General features: G+C 42.6%; 1 protein-coding gene across 5 annotated transcripts in view; it reads right to left on the reverse strand.

Moving 5' to 3' along the window:
• The window catches only part of Snx1 (sorting nexin 1), a 380995-nt gene that overhangs the window by 324740 nt on the left and 38767 nt on the right, over positions 1 to 17488 (reverse strand). For all 5 annotated transcript variants that reach the window (XR_013898806.1, XM_080278732.1, XM_080278729.1 and 2 more), the window contains 4 exons: positions 16807 to 17037; positions 8219 to 8287; positions 6518 to 6661; positions 5552 to 5704 (listed from right to left, as the gene is read on the reverse strand). Coding sequence is in view for 4 of the 5 variants with exons in the window: in XM_080278732.1 (XP_080134858.1) it covers positions 5552 to 5704; positions 6518 to 6661; positions 8219 to 8287; positions 16807 to 17037 (597 nt within the window). In the remaining variant the exon portion in view is untranslated. The remainder of the gene's footprint in view (positions 1 to 5551; positions 5705 to 6517; positions 6662 to 8218; positions 8288 to 16806; positions 17038 to 17488) is intronic.

Below are 17488 nucleotides of genomic sequence, written 5' to 3' on the forward strand. Positions count from 1 at the left end.
CTATATAAAAAACTACCCAAATACCTTTATCATGGACTAAATGCCTGCTATCGCGCACCAGAAATGTTTGAAAATATAAAAAAGGCTAGGCTCCGGTGCTCTGCCCAGCCAATAAAAGATTCACTCCGTGATTGGTCGTGTGATGTCAGCGCCAGCCGAGCGCTGATTGGCCGCCTGACCGAGTTTCCCGCCCACCAAACCATTCAAGTGCACGCCCTCAGACCATGAACAATAACCTTTTCTGTGATATGACCATGCCCAACATACCCTCTCCCCATCCCCCTACCATCACCCAAAGTAATGCTTCAGCACCTGGCAGGGAAATAAAGAAGAGGAAGAACCTAAGCTATGCAGATAAACTGGAAATAGTGAAACTTATAGACAATGGTGAGACCAAGTGAAGTGTGAGGAAGAAATATAACATCTGTGAATCAACTGTGAGCGGTACGCTCATTTTTAGACTTTGTTAATATGTGGTACAAAAAGGGTAACTTAAGGGTAAATACTGAGGTCATGGCACCAGATAGAATTATTATCATAAATTCTTCAATTCAGCTATCACGGTTTCGGCTATAGCACAGCCATAGCGGGACCAACTGGGCGTGATAGCCGAGGGTTGAGTTATATACTGTATAGTGGTAGGTGAGGCGCTCACCACCCACTCACTCGATGTAGTGCTGCTTTGGGTGTCTGCACTTTCCTCTCTTCCTTCCTTCCTATTCTGTCTTTCTTTCCTTCATTTTTTCCTCTTCCTTCTGCCTACAGTTGACTTTACATTCCTTCTTCTGTCTTTCTTTCCTTCATTCTCTCCTCTTCCTTCTGCCTATGGGTGACTACACTGATAGACAAGCCAAATGGCTGCCTGTACACCAGGAAACCATTTACTATGCTGGGTGGTAACCATGTAACTAAATTATGGCACCAGGTGGTTTAGTAGGTAATTAAGGTGCTCCAATCGGACTGAGCTGGTGCAGATTTATATCCAAGGGGTGGTTGGAGTTAATTGCTCATGTAATGGCACTCAGGGATGAGTGACTGGTCACTCTCATCTTAAATGCCAGGACCAACTTGCATAGCCCCAAGCTCCTACACTCCTCGTGGAGCGACATAGGATTGGGTGATGGATGGATGAATTAAAAAAATAAAATAAAATAAAATAATCCATATACCAGATTACAGATGTCTTCCATTCATAAAAAGTCTGCAACAGTCAGACTTAAACAACCATAGGTTGAAGTCTGGGGGGCAGCCCCTCTGAGGATGTGAGTTCCAGAGAGATGCAGTTTGGGGAATAAAAGAATTCCAATAGGCAGACGTTCTGAAACACAGCAGTGTGACAGTCCAGTCATGAGCGTTACCAGATGCCTGTGTAGCACGAGGGAAGGCACAGAGAAGTGACACGATGGATGCAACTTTGTCTGAGCATTTGCCGTAAGAATATATATAAAAAAAAATGCAAGGGAGACAACATTCCTTCATACCTGAGGGTGAGGTAGTTCATTTGTTAAAGTAAGGTTACTAATAATTCTAACAGCCTTAATCTGAATTCTGTCTAGTTGCTTTAGTGTTACCTCTCCATATCCATTCCACAAGTGTGAGCAATATTCCAGCTGAGAGTGCACATGACTCTTATAAATCATAGCTAGCTGCTCATCAAAGAAGATGTTACAGACTCTGTACAATAATCCAAGTTTGTTTGAAGCAGTTGTAGCAAGTGATTGAATATGAGAGGTCCAGCTGGGGTAACACTGAGAATTTCAATAGTTTAAGAGACAGGAATATTAGTAGCATTGAAGGTAATGTAGGAATCAGGCAATATCTGTCTAGTAGTAAATTGTATATATTTGGTTTTACTAGCATTACATGAGACAACGTTATTTTGTCCCAATTCAGTGATCTTAGATAAGTCTTGATTTATGTAGACTTCTGTACTGAGTTGTGAGTTAGAGATATTGAACTTTGTGAATGGATGTTTAAGTGTGAATGAACTGTAAAGAGCTGAGTCATCTGCATATGAATGGATGAGATTATGGGTGACATAAGAGATCATTAATTGATCCTTGTGGCATGCCAGCATAAATCAAGTGTAAATTGGAATACACCTCTCCCCCACTACTCGACAGGGATGTGTTCTACAAAAATTGGTTGAATAATGAATTGGTCAAAAAATGAACCAATTTTTCCCATACGTGTTAAAAAATGGGGGAGTTAGGTTCCTGACCACCTTCGTCATTCAAAAAATATTCAATAGATGGAAAAAATACCAGTAAACATGAACGAAAGTGACAGGGATCTAAGCTGTTTTCTTAGAAACGTACATTTTCACGGAAAATTATTTACGTTTACATACATCTCAAATGACTGACATTTGATTTTCAATAAAAAAAATCACTGGAGAACAAACAAAATATACCTACTTAGAGACAGTACAGAAAGCCGCCTGAACGCCTTCGATAGCGTGTTCATTGCCGATCCAGCCGACTGGACACAACGTCATCACACCAAACAAACGCAAATGTATTAAATTTAAAGCTATAAATAGCAGTGGAAGCCTAACTGAAAGCGCTGAAACCTAACTAGGGGGCTTTGCCCCCAAGACCCCACAATGATTATAACCCATCTAACCTAGTGCAAACTAAGATGTGCATTATGGAAAACTGGCACCAAAACAGCATCGTGCATTAATTCCTAAGTACTATGACCGACAACTGTCAGTTTGCACAGACAGTCCTATGACTGATGATCGTAGGTCTGTCAAAAACTGCCGAGCACTAAGCCAGCCCCTTTTATGATGCAGTTTGGTTCCTACCCAATCAGAATTAAGGGATGAGGTGGTGAGAAAGAAGATCCCACCCCCTCACCAGGTCTGTGGGGGGACCTCCCCCCCCTGACCATTTCTCCACCTCCTTCTGGCTGATTGGATAAAGCCTGCTCTATCCCCACCCACCCATACTTCTCACCAATACCACATCTACATAATATGAAGGGGGTCTCATGCCCATTCCCCCCCCTCCCCGAGCCCCCCTATCCTCCACCTCCAGCCACCCCCCTTTACATTGAATGATATGGCAATTTCCCTGCTATGATCGCTTTGTGTGTGTTTCCTCCCATCATAACACCCCCACACCACCTCCCCTGCATTGGGGGTGTGTCTTGTCCCCCCCTCACCCCCACCCGAGATCCCCCCATCCCACCTCCACCTTCCTCCCTCCCTGTCCTTTGTCCCTAATATGATGCGGTAATTTCCCTGCCATGATCGGCCTGTCTACTCTCATTTTTTTTTTTTTTTTTTTTAAACTCCTGCTGACTCCTGCACCTAGTTTCATCAAGAAAAACATATTTTTCATTGATTTCACTGAATCTGGTAAGGTTCTGTAATGAAAATTTGGTTTTTGCCGCATTTTTCAAGTTTGATTTTTTCTCTCTCTCTCCCTCTCTCTCTTATGCTGACTCCTACACCTAGTTTTATCAACAGAAACATGTTTTACATTGATTTAGTTGATTTTTGGTAAGGTTCTCTTGTGAAAATTAGGTTTTTGCAGATTTTTCCACTTGAATTTATTTATTTATTTTTTTTTCTCGCATGCTAACCCCTACACCTAGTTTCATCGATAAAAACATATTTTACGTTCACTTCTTTGATTTTGGTAAGATTCCCTCGGGAAAATTAGGTTTCTGCCTGTTTTTTTTTTTTTTTATCTTACTGCCAGAGGGGACTTTTATAATCTCTGACAGGCAGTTTTGCGGTAGCCATTAAGCCTAGGAGACTGAGATTGGCATTTTCAGGTGTGTAAATTCAAGCTCTTCAAATCTGTATGAAAGAAATTTAAGTTGGTAAGAGCTAAAAAATCGATCCCGAACTGTAGCTGTGGTGGAACATAGCTTCAGAAACATGCAGTCATTAGGGGTTAAGAGCGTTCGTTAATCATTGGCTTAATTGTCATCTGACCATGCGATGGCGAAACACTCACTGAGGTTGGTAAGCACATGACTGCATCTGACAGGGGTAACAGTAGTGGTCTTGGGTGGAGCCATGGTGGTGCTGTAGGATTCCACAAGGCCAAACAGAAATGCAGACGGATGAAGAAGCAACCGATCAGTACAGCACAGCACAGGAGACTGAGCAGCTCAGCTGGTCTGTCTGGCCACGCGCGGTTTGAATTGTCGAAATGGTGGGGATAACAATGTTGAACAATGAAAAAGGGTATAGATTTTTAAATGTCGAAACAACAATTTGTCGACTAATGCTCGGTTGAAAAACGAGGGCTTGATGCATCATCTACTTTAACTCTCATCCTTCAGTTGCTGAGATATGAGGATGTCAGGGGAACAAAAGATGTTAGGCCATTGCAAGGGAGTTTGGATAGCAAGGAATGGTACCACACCCTGTCAAATGCTTCAGAAAAATCAAAGGCTACTGCATGAGTTTCTCCATGTTGGTCAACTGGCTGATGGATGGTATGAGTCAGAAGATTGAGTGTATCAATACTGGATCTTTTGTGGCAAAAACCATACTGTCTATCACTATTTAAGTTGTTGGATTCAAGATTATTAATTAAGTGCTTATTAATTAATACCTCAAATACTTTACCATGACATGATAGCTACTGGTCTGTAATAAGAGGGGTCAAAGGAACTTCCACTCTTAGGAACTGGGTGGATATTGGCTGTAAGAAAAAAGTAATATGACAGATCCCATTTCAACTCTGAGAGTAATACTGCATGATGTGGTGGTAGGTGGTGACAACCATCATCCACACACTCAAAGTAGAGCTACCTACTTCTTCCTTCTCCTTTCTCCCTCTATCTCTGTGACTGTCCTCCTCTCTTCCTCCTTATCACTTTTGTCCCTGTTACTTTTACTGCTCTTCTCTCCACTTCAGGTGGTTCTACACTGAGTAACAAGCCTCATGGTTTTCTGCAACCCCTAAAAAACATTTACAAAACTGGGTGGTAACCATATAACCAACTTAAGGGGTGAAGTGCAGCCTGCCATGGTGTCCTTGATAAATGGGTGGACAGATGCAAATATGGCAATCATCCAGGAACCAAACCTCCACATTTTTCTCACACTCTGGTGTGGTGAGGTGTAATCAGCTGCATGAGAACACTGGTTTACAGCACAGAATGGCCCCGCAAGGGCAGTTGCTTGCCTGCAGTCGATAGGTTTGCTTGGCCAGATTGGGGCTGATCAAAAACAATAACAACTGCATAATATAATGTGATATGAAAGATCAGTGTTTGGCCATACTTAGCACACTCAAATTGGGTAACCAGCTTCAAGTCACAACAGATTCTTGTACTGACACAAATTCTTATTAAGTTTTGCACACTTCGGTAATTTGCAAAAGCAACTGAGGGCTTTCACGTAGTCAGGATGCTGGGTTTGCAGTGCATCCAAATAAAACCCTGTCATGACTGTTGGGACAATGGAAGTCTTACATCTTCACTGGCTTTCTATTACAGTAACATGATCATATCTATTCTGGATTGCTACCTGAAACACGCAGCAGTTGTAGTAGGAAAAAGAAAATAGTAGAGTCTAGCTGACCTGTTGCTGGGAGGTCATAAGTGCCTCCAGGTACTTGACCACCATGTCCTTGAAGTCTTGCACTCGCACAACGTCAAACTGCTCCATCTCCTTCTTGATGGCTCGTGAGATGCGCTCAAATTCTTCCTGACTCCGTTCTACTTTGGCCTCCCACTGAGAGAAATAAACTAAGTTCTAACATGAAAGTACTTACTCAGAATAAATCCAGATTATATCTACCACTACCCTATATAGTACATTTAACAACTAGGGCAATGGTTGTTAAGCAAATTCTACTGCTTATGATACTTATCCTCACAACCGAGAAAGGAAAAGATAATGGGAGAACTACTGGCAGCATACGACTTGAAATAAGACAGACACTCTACATGCCATTCAATCCTTTGGATTCCTGGCTCGACCTACAGGCAAAACAATAAATACACACTTTTCTAAATTTTCTACACTGATGTGTTTCACATCACTTCCCCTATCCTGATAGTTCAATAACGTTAAGAGGTGATGGATGGATAGTTTCACTAACAACTGGTGAATAGGGACATTTTTTTGGCTACTGAAGGTAATTAAAGGGGTGCCAAACCCCTGACATATGCTTCTCTCCACATACAGTACTTCATCCATCCATATTCATCCCCTGTCAGTTCTTAAGCTCCATCAAATTCAATACCTCACTTTCTCTACACAAGTATTTACCAAAGCCATTCACCTTCACTGCATATCACTTTCAAACTCACTCACATACAGTATAACCTTACCTTATTTTTCTCTAACTGATAGGATTCTTCCACTTTAATCTACTGTATTGTATTTTAGCACTTTTATTTTCACTCACCCTTAAACTAATGCATCTCTGCAAATTTATACAGTATTCCTATTTCAGAGAGGGTTTACATCACAAATATGCCATACTTGAGCTAGTATACAAACTGAGAGGGTAATGAAGTACAGTATAGCTCATAATATCACCTCTGCCACCTCCTCCTGCGCCTGCTGCACCTTATCCATACGACCAGCCAACTCTGCCTTGGCCTTGGCCTCGCGCTTCTTGGCCAGCATAGCCTGGGAATGCTGCCACGTCTGGAATGTCTTCACACGCTCATGGAACACATCCTGTAACATTAAGGTTAATTACTTCAAAATATGTGGGCTCCTGTTGTCTCCAAAACTATTAACTACTGGCTGGTGGTGGGTGGGGGCACTCACCATCCTCTCACTCGATGTAGTGCTGCTCTCAGGTGTCTGCTTTTTCCTCTCTTCCTTCCTACTTCCATTTCTTCCTCTTTAGTCTTTCTTTCCTTCATTCTTTCCTCTTCCTTCTGTCTATGCGTGACTCTACACTGAGTGACAAGCCAAATGGTTTCTTGTACACCAGGAAACCATTTACTACGCTGGGTGGTAACCATATAAACAAATTTTGGCTCCTGGTGGTTTAGTGGGTAATAAAGGTGCTCCAGTCGGATTGAGCCGGTGAAGGTTTATATCCAAGGGGTGGTTGGGGTTTATTGCTCACGTAATGCCACTCAGGGATGAGTGAGGCTGGTCACTGTCATCTTAAATGCCAGGACCAACTTGCCTAGCCCTGGGCTCCTACGCTCCTCATGGGGCAACGTAGGATTAGATGATGGATGGATAACATCTTTTCTCTGAAAATGACAATTTTTTCATACAAATATTGTAAGTTTTGATTTCTTTTATGTGACAACAAACAGCGTATCTGTGTCTAGTATACAGTACAGTAAAACCTGGAAGAGCCGATCCTGCAGAAGCTGGAATTTCCGGTAAGTTGAACTCTGACTGAGGTGTGACTTACTGTTTACTTAATGGGCTACATTTTAGTTTCTTATATTCTAAGTGCTACATTTCAGCTTGTTATATTGCAAGTGTTACAGTTTGGCTTAACTGATTGTAAAATGAAGTAAATAAGAGGACTTTACGTAATTAAGTGACTGTTGCACTGCTCCAACTATGCAACCTCCTATCCTAGTCTAGCCTATGACATGCACCGATTTATTTTTATTGCTATGCTCCTCATGGAGCAATGTAGGACTGGATGATGGATGGATGGCTTTATAATTTGCTTCTTCAGTTTAGTGTTGATAAACAAGAAAGGGCATATACTGAAGAGGGCGACTACTGGGGGGGGGGGGTAATATAGTTGTTTTTGCAATTATTTCCGGTTAGGTGGAAAATTTGTTACGTCAATCTACCCTAGAGTCCCATACAATTCGACCTATGAAGTTTTCACTGTATATATACAAGTGAAACACCTTGCTTGAAGTAAATAATCTCATCGTTGCAAACTTAGACAATAGCACAAATTAATTTTTGCAATTCTCCTCAGAAAACAACAATTTTCTCAAAGAAAGGTGCATTTTTGATGATTATCACAGTAAAAGTTGCAAACTTCACAGTCATTTCCTATTAGAAAAGTAGCAACAAAGTTATAATTAGGACTTTCATTTTTTAGGGACTTAGGCAGCGTCCAGGGGAATGCCTGAGTAATGCTACGTCACAGCCAAAGGATTAAGATAATTCAGTACTGTATATAAATAATTATCACTAATCTCTGCCACAAGTGTGAAAAAAGGAATGTTAGAATACTTAAAGCTGTATTAAAACTGAAACCCTATAAAAAAAAAAAAAAAAAGGCTATTCAAATACACTTACCTTAACTGCCCCAATCAACTGAATGTAATCTTTGGTATTCTCACTCAAAATGTAGAAGTCTGCATCAGCCTAGAATGAAGAAAATAGTCAGATGTACATTTTCATTTTACCTTCTACACACAACAATATCATCAAACTGGGACAGACTAGGGGAGTGCTAAAGACATTACAGTTGTACCAGCAGCATGACTCTAGTCTCAACAATGACTTATGGAAGCAGAACATAATGCTAAGATGCAAAATGAATGAAATATTACAAAGGAATGCAGAGTAGATGTTGACATGGTAAAAAAATAATTCAATAATAAAAAAATTGCATAATCAGTTCCTTCCCAAGAACACTTTTGTAAAAAAAAAAAAATAAAGTAAAAAAAAATAAGATTTGCATATTACAGCATGGTGGAATGAAGAGGTGAGACAGGCTGTGGCACAAAAGACGAAGGCATATAGTGAGTGGATGAGATACAGGGACGTGGAAGAAGCTTAGAGACGGAAGAGAGAGTTATATGTGGTGAGGAGGAGAGAGGTGAAAAGATTAGTAAGAGAGAAGAGAATGGATGAAGAATTTGGAAGGAAATTGAGTGTAAAGTGGAGGGAATGTAAAAAAAAAATGTTCCAGAAAGAGGTAGAGTTAGACAGGGTGTCAAAAAAGTTAGTTGGGGGGTGAAAGATAAAAATGGTATATTACTAGTGGAGAAGGGAGAAAAAGTGAGCACATTGAGAGAACACTTTAAAGAATTGTTGAACAAAGAATGAAAGTAATGCGAGTATAAGCGGCTGGGGAATGGCTGGGAGACGGAGGGATGCGAGAAGAGAGGAAGAAATCACTATGCTGAAGTTGTGGAAACAATGAAGAAAGTCAAAATGGGGCAAGACCCAGGAACTGATGGAGTGTGTGGTGAAATGCTGAAGCATGAGGGAGAGATAGCAGAAGAATGGATGTGGAAGATGTGTAGATTGGCCTGGGAGGAAGGCAGAGTCCCAGAGGATTGAAAGTCAGGTATAATTATTCCCCTGTACAAATGGGGTGTACCCCACGTTGGGGGTGCACAGCGTTGGGGCTCTGTCCTGGTGGAGGTGGTGGCCATCAGGGGGTCTTCAGTGAAGATTGTGCTGCCAGATGATCAATGTCTCTGGTGGTGTCAGTGGACCAACGCATCCTTTCCCCATTAGGAAGAGCATCCAGGGAAGTAAAACCAATGCCTCAGCTCTTCTTATGAATCAAGGAAACGAAGAAATAACCCTCAGTCCCCGCTTAAATAGGCACAGGGCGCGAAGAATGCCCAGGCCTCGACAACATGAGATGCTGAAGCAAGATAAAAGGTTGGCTACAGTGAATGTCGGAACACTGGTGGGGAGAGGAAGAGAGGTGGTGGAGGTGTTTAGAAGAAGGAGAGTGGACATCTGTTGCCTGCAGGAGGTCAGATATAAAGGACAGGGAGTTTGCATGTTCGGAGGAGATGAGAGAGACAAACACTGGTGGAGTGGAGGTGAAGTAGGTGCAAACGGAGTTGGTGTCATGGTCATGGAAGAACATGTTGAGGATGTAATAGAGGTTGTGAGAACTGATGATAAAATCATGAAGATCATGGTGGTATGGGGCAAAAAGGTAGCGCACATTTTCTCAGTTTACGCTCCTCAACAGGGCAGACCAGAGGAGGAAAAATGTATATTTCTGGAAAAGCTGTCTTATTCTCTGGAGGAGGTACCGGAGTCCGAGATACTTATAGTGGCGGAAGACATGAACAGCCATGTAAGAGCAGAGAGAGCAGGATTTGAGGATGTTGTGGGTGGATATGGATTTGGTGTGAGAAATCTGGAAGGAGAGGAGATGCTAAGGTTATGCCAGGAGTACAATATGAAAGTGGCGAACACCTATTTCAAAAAGGGGAGTGAGCATCTCATTACATTTATGAGTGGCGAGATGGAATCACAGATTGATTACATCACGTACAGAAAGTGCCGGGAAGTGGAGGTGAAGAACTGTAAGGTGATACCAGGGGAGGAGTGCCTGACTCAGCATAGGCTGGTCTGTGCTGACATGACAGTGAAAAAGGAAAGGAAGATGAGAAAGGAGAGGGAGAAGAGGATTAAAGTGTGGAAGCTAAAGGAACAAAATAGGAGAAGATATTTGAACAAAAGCTTGCTGAAGACGCAGAGGACAGAGATAGATGGAGACAACTCATAACACGTCCAACCCCAGCACTGGGAAGAGAAGAATGCTAAACGATGATGATGAAAGGAAAAGGGGAAAAAGAAGTGTATGGTAATCACATGGGCATTTGTCTTCTTAGTGTAATACTAAAAGTATATGGTAGGTTACTTGTTGACAGAGTTGGGGAAATAACAGAGGAATTAGTTGGAGAAGAACAGGGAAAAAGTTGTGTAGAGCAGATATTCATTCTTACATCATTAGTGAAAAAGTTTTTAGAGAAGGGAAAGAAGTTGTATGCAGCCTTCACGGATTTGGAGAAAGCATATAACAGGGTAGATAGACAAGGATTGTGGAAAATATTAAGAATATATGGAGTAGATGGGAGGTTGTCGAATGCCATGAAAGACTGCAGTGTGTGGGGATAGTGAACTAAGTGAATTTTTCTATTTGCAGGTTGGATTGAAACAGAGATGTGTCATGTCTCCATGGCTGTTCAATCTGTATATGGATGGGGTTATAAAAGAGATACAAGGTAGGGCTGTGGATGTTTGAGTGGCCCTAGTGAGAGAGGGCAGTGTTTGGTAACTCCCTGTACTGTTGTTTGCAGATGAAACTTTGTTGTTAAGACAAAAGGGAGCTGCAAGGCTTGGTGGATGAGTCTGGGAGTGTTTGTAAGAAGGGTCACTGTAGGCTTGGCTGGGGCTATTCTGAGCCAGTTTGTGGTGAACCATTCGTGTAGTGTGTTGAGATAAGGTTGGAGGATGTGTGCAGCTGTTTGCGTTTTGGTATGAACATGTAAGCGTTACATCATCTGCATAGGAAGCTATGTGTATCTGCCGTGTGTGGGGTGTGGGTATGTCGTGCATGTATAGGTAGGGGACAAAACAGATCCTTGGGGGACGCCATTTGTGAAGTTTCTGATGTTCGAAGACTGACCGGCAAATGTTACTTGTGCACATCTGCCAGCTGTGTAGTTTGCCAGCCATCTTTCTGTGCTACTGTGCATGTTTGTGTCAAGTATCTTGTTTGTGAGGTTGTGTTGGTGGATGGCATCAAAAGTTTTGCTGATGTCTAGTGTGACTAGGAGTGTTCTGTGTGGTGGCCTAGCTGAATTCATGTCATCAAAAACTCTCTGTGTGAGGTCTGTAAGAAGAGTGGTTGTGAAGTGAAGTGGCCTAAAGCCATGTTGTGACTGGGCTAGGGGGATGTGAGGTGTAACTAGTTGTAGTATCAGTCGTTCAGTGACTTTAGAGGGGGGACAGAGGAGTGTGATGGGGCAGTGTGAGGAAGGTAATGTGGGGTCTTTGTTGGGTTTAGAGATAGTGATGATAATGTCAGGCTTCCAGATGTTGGGTATTATGTTGCGTGAGTAGCTGTAGTTTGATATGTTGGTGAGTGCTTGTATGCCTTGTGGTCCAGGGTGTTTAAGGTGAATGTTGCTTATGTTGTCTGGTCCACAGGCAGATGAGTGCTTAAGGTTGCTAATGATGTGCTTCATCTGGTTGTAAGTGAAAGGTGTGTAGTCTGGGTCTGTGGGGAACTGTCTCTTACGTCAGTTGTCGCGATGGGGGTTTAGATAGCCGACATGTGAAAAGTGATTGATGAGAGTGTTTGCCTGTTGTATGTTTGAAGGTATGGTGTCTGTTGTGCTGGCAGCATGTGATTGTGTAGTGTTGCTCTTGGAAAGTGTGATGCTGTTTAGTGTTTTGTTGAGTTTGCTGGTGTTTGTTTTGTGGTCAAGTTTTTGGAGATAATTTTTCCAGTTTAATGTTTGCTGTTCTGATATTTTATTGTTTATTTGAGTGTTGAGTTCTTGTATCTGTTGTACGGTGTCTTGTGTATGGGGTGTTGGGGAGTGTCGCAGTGTGTCTCGTTGACTGATGAGGCCTCGAATTTCTGGTGTGAAGTTGGGATTGTCTCTCTGTTGCCTCTAAGGATGTGTCTTTTGTCTGCGTTTTGTATAACTGTGTTGAAGGTGTGCACAGTGGTGTTGATGTTTGTGATGGATGTACTGCTTAGTGTTTCACAATGTTGTTCTGTTTCAGTTCTGAAGGCTTCCCAGTTGGCTCTCTTACAATTAGTGTATGTGTGTCTGTGGCCAGCTTGGATGATTCTGATTTTGGTAGTGATGGTGACTGGGAGGTGACCAGATCCAAGGGTTTTGACCACTCTCTAGGATGTAGTGGGGGCGAGGTTTGGGGAGCAGAAGGTGATGTCTGGGGATGATGGGAGGATGAGGGCTTGGTGTGGGATATGTTGATGGAGATTGTTCAGTATGAAAAGATGATCTGTCTGGGATTGTAGTACCAGCCCTCTGTCTGTGTCAGGGTTGTTGACATGCCAGGCCAACGCCTTGGCGTTGCAATCACCACCCAAGATGATGTTGGGTATGTTAGTGATGTGGTGTATTTGTGGAAAGTAACTGTGTGGTACTGTAGGGGATGACTGGGGGGGAATGTAGGTGTTCGCAATTGTTATGTGTGATTTGTTACCAGTGCTTATTTCAAATGATTGTATTTCTGTTGTGGTGTCGTGTGGGGGGAGAAGTGATTTTGTGTGTGCACTGGTATCTGAAAAGTTGATGGATTTGTGTACCAGGGTAATGAGTCCACTGCCACCGCCGTCGGCCCGGTCTTGTCTAATGGTGGTGAGATTATGAAATGCTGGTGTTTTCTGTGTTCTGTGTAGTTTTGTTTCTTGTAAGATGGCAATGTGTATGTTTTGTTGTTTGATGAACTGTGTGAGTTCTTGTTTTTTGGTGTCTGTGCCATCTGTGTTTAACTGAAGGATGTTTATGTTGTGTGTGCGATGTGTGCTGGCTGTTGCAGCATGGGGGGGGAGGTGGTACTGTGGACGGAGGGGAGGGGGTAGGAGAAGGTTGTGATGGAGGTAAGGGTTGGGGTGGATTAGGATGGGCTGGAATGGGAGGGGTTGGGGGATTAGATGGTGTGGAAAGGATCGGTGGGTTTAGCTGAGGAGATGTGGAGGAAGCAGGAGAAGGGTTGGTGGGGGGGGGGGGTTAGTGGACGGGGGGAAGGAGTATAAGGAGCAGGTCCAGGTGTTTGTGTAATGTTTTCTGGATGTAAGTGTTGTGCAGGTGTAATGGGTCCAGTTCTTGCAGGAACTGCACTGAAGTTATTGTGTGCAAAGTGTGTGCAGCAACATAAATTACTGATAAGAAATGTGGTATTAAAGTAGCAGGTAGTGAAGAAAAAGATCTATGCATCCTGAGGGAAAATATGGCTGAAAGCTAAACAGTAAGGGATGCCTCCTTTAGTGTGATGAGCTAAGTGTCGGCTGACAAGGGAGCTGTAGACAGAAGTTTTAATGAACAGCACAGAATTCTCAATGACAATTTCTTGCAAGTTACTGATTCATTGTGTGGACAGCCAAGAGACCCACCAAGACATAAGGCAACATGGTGGTGCATTGAGCGGGTAGAGGCCACAGTTAAGGAGAAAAACCTATTTTTCTGGGAAAGGAAAAGGAGTGGTATAAGAATATTTGGTTGTCAAGCACATGGCCAGTAAGGAGGTATACAAGGCAAAATCTGAGTCTCACAGACTTTTACTGGATAGCCCGAATAATGTCAACTGGATGAATGTGGTATTTGAGGTAGCAAAACAGATGGAGAAAGAAAACAGGGATATTACAGGTGTGCAGTGTGTGAAGAATGGTGAAGGAAAGGTAGTGGTGGAAAAAAATATATTAAAGATACTTTGAGGGCATTTTAACAAGTTGCTGAATGAGGAGTTTCACTGGAACATAAAAGGTCTGCAGTCAGCGGATCCAGTGTCTGGCCCTTGGTCTTTGACTGATGCTGTTACTGTCAGCAAGCCAGTCAGCACGATGCAGTTGGGGAAGACAAAAAGTGTGTTTGGATTAAGTGCTAAATGTTGAAGGCCTCAGGAGATACAGCAGTGGGTTTAGTTACTTTTTTTTTATTCATTTATATACGCATGTTGTTCCAGATGACTGGTGGAAGACTGTGACAGTAAATGTGTATAAGGGGAAGAGTTATGCCTTGGAATGAGGCTATTATGGAGTCATAAAAATATTTGGACCAGATAACAAACATATTGGAGAAAGTCCTGAAAGGCATGATAAGGGAAAGTGTGAATACCAACAAGATGCAGTTTAGGTTTATGCCAGAAAAAGGGAACAATGATGCAATATTCACTGTCCAACAGCTTCAAAAAAAGTATACAGGAGAGAAAGGGGAGCTGTACTTTGTTTTATGTGAAGAAGGCCTCTAACATTTTCTAGGGAGGTTGTAAAGTGGCCAGTGAGAAAGCCTGGGATTAAGAAGTAGCTGGTTAGAGTGGTTATGGCAATGGACAAGGGTGCTTGCACTCAGGTGCAAGTGAATGGAGATCCGAGTGATGAGTTTTCTGTGAAAACTGGCATGCATCACGGATCAGTCTTGCGCCTCTTATTGTTTATCATGATTTCCTAAGGCACTGACTTCAGAAAAGGACTCCCATGGGAGATGTTGCATGCTGATGACTTGGTGTTGTTTGCAGAGAATGAGAGTGAGGCAGAGGAAAGAGTCAGCAAACAGTGAGATGGAATTGGGTACAAGGGTTTGAGAGTTCTTTTTGTATATAAGGACTCCAACATGCTTGCTTGCATCAGCCTTGGGCACCTAATGGCAGCTCTGCATGCTGCTCAATCTCTGACAGCCTCTCCATTTAGTCCTTTATCCCTGAGATTACACACTATGACCTCATTCCAGGTTTGCTTTGGTACGCATCTCGCAACCCTACCATCGATATTTGCATCTCTCACCTTCTACACCCTTATGTCATCTTCCATCCTCTCAACATGCCACAACCATCTGAACATACCCCTCCTTATCACAACAATAATACATTCAAGTCCCATCCTTCCTCTCAACTCTTAAATCGCAATCCTATCCCCCCCCCCAAGCCTCATTCAAGGACGCTTTCCCCATCCATCTAATTATTATAATTTCTGTGTGTTGAAGTCAATGAATATTCTCTTCCTTTACTACCCAGTCTCACTAATGTACAGCGTTACACTCCTAACACATGCTGCATGTAGGATGGAAGGAGAACCCTCTCAAGTGATGTATCTAGGGTTGGAGATGGTACTGTCATAGCAGAGGGAGTGTGGCTATTTGAGACTTGCCACAAGGGTGTGGGAAGTAATTCTATCTTGTGCAGTGCTTGTGATAAGTGGTTGCATAAGAGATGGACAGTAGTAGTATTCCAGCTAGGCTGTAAGATAACGCTGATTTCATGGGTAAGGTGGGTCAGGGAGAGCATACAGAGACTGGGAGGTGCATGAGGACTGATCTTGCTTGAGAGTTTGAGTGTGTGGAGGAGTTTGGTTATTTGGGGGACATGTTATGTGCTAAAGACAGAACTGGAGCTAGATCTGTGGTTAGGGTAATGAGTTTTTGGAGGAGGTTCAGGGAGCTGATGCCTCTCCAAACATTTTAGAGGCTGCACTAAAACAACTAGAAAAAATTCAGAACAGAGCTGTTGGAATTTTTAATAACCCTGCTATTACACATAAACTACCTCCCCTACAAGTATGAAGGAATGTTGCCTCCCTTGCATTATTTTACAGATACTTTTAAGGCAAATGCTCAGAAGAAGGTGTGTTCATTGTGCCACCTTTCCATGCTTTCCCTTGTGCTACACAGGCATCTGGTAGTGCTCTTGACTGGAATGTCACTCAGCCATATTGCAGAACTACTTCTTATCAGAATTCTTTTATTCCCTGAACTGCATCTCTTTGGAACTCGCTTCCCCGGAGTTGTTTCCCCCCAAACTTCAACCAACAGCTGTTCAAGTCCAACTGTTACAGATTTTTTTTTTAATGAAGGATGCCAGTAATCTGGTGTATTTTTTTTATTTTTTTATTCACTTGTTTTTCCTTCCTCTGTTCTGTTATTAAAAGAGAGAGAGAGAGAGAGCTCTCACTGCTGAGAGGTCTTTGTATAAGGCATGTGTTAGAAGTATAAGGCTGTATAGCAGTGAGACCTAGGCAGTACAGGCAAAAGGATATTCAAAGGCTTCAACGTATAGAAATGATAATGATTAGATTGTCATGTAGTGCATCCTTGAATGAGAGGCCAGGGGGGCTTAGGACTGTGACTGTAGAGATGAGAGGAGGGATGGGACTTGAAAGCTTTAGTGTTGTGATGAGGAGGAGTAGATTGAGATGGTTTGGGTATGATGAAAAGATGGAAGATGACAACTGGATGTGGAAGGTGAGGTGTGAATGTTGAGGGTAGGGTTGGCGGGAGAGACCTGGGATAAGGTCAGAGTGCGACCTCAAAGGTAAACGAATGAATAGGGAGGCTGCAAGAGCTTGAGTACCATGCATAGCTGCCATTAGATGACCAAGGCTGACGCATGAAAGCATGTTGGAGCCTTTGCATATGAAACAAAACAAAACAGACCTGAGCATGGTGAATGGTATGAGTGCGCTCAGTGGATTCTGCCAGCTGGTGTAGAGCACGGCTAAGTGACGAATGCTCTTCCACACTGCTCAGTACAGCTGTTGATTTAGCAAAGGCAGCAGTGCTTGTGGCCAAGTCACGTCGATACCAAACCAACCCTTCCGTAGCAGAGTGAAGTTTCCGAAGCTGAGCATCCAAACTCTCGATCTGTTGTGTCTTCTCCTCAAACCACTGTCAGAGACACACACATGCAATTATGCCCTCAGCTGACCTTATATTAATGAATCTGCTGTATGTGAATGAGCAACATAATTAATCTCAGGTCCAAAAAGTAACGCTTACAGTTAAAAACTGTAAACCCATCAAGAACAACAATACTGTAAAAAAAAATTGGAGGTTGCATATTCTAATTAATGCAGCTTGCTGTCATGCACAAAAAATATCAAAGGAGATCCTATACTCTAAAGCATTGTTACCATAGTCAGTACAATGCGTATGTATATGTTTTGTGATAGGTGGGGGCACTTTCATCCACTCACTTCATGTAGTGCTATCTTTCTCCCCCCACCCCAGGTGACTATACCAAATGACAAGCCAAATGATTTCCTGTAACTCAAGAAACCATCAACTATACTGGGTCGTAACCACATAATGTAAATCTTGTTTTTGTCGTCCAAGCTGA

This window comes from Coenobita brevimanus, chromosome 74 (genome assembly GCF_032717465.1).
Source record: "Coenobita brevimanus isolate Jiangsu-jjx chromosome 74, ASM3271746v2, whole genome shotgun sequence".
Lineage (NCBI taxonomy): Eukaryota > Metazoa > Arthropoda > Malacostraca > Decapoda > Coenobitidae > Coenobita > Coenobita brevimanus.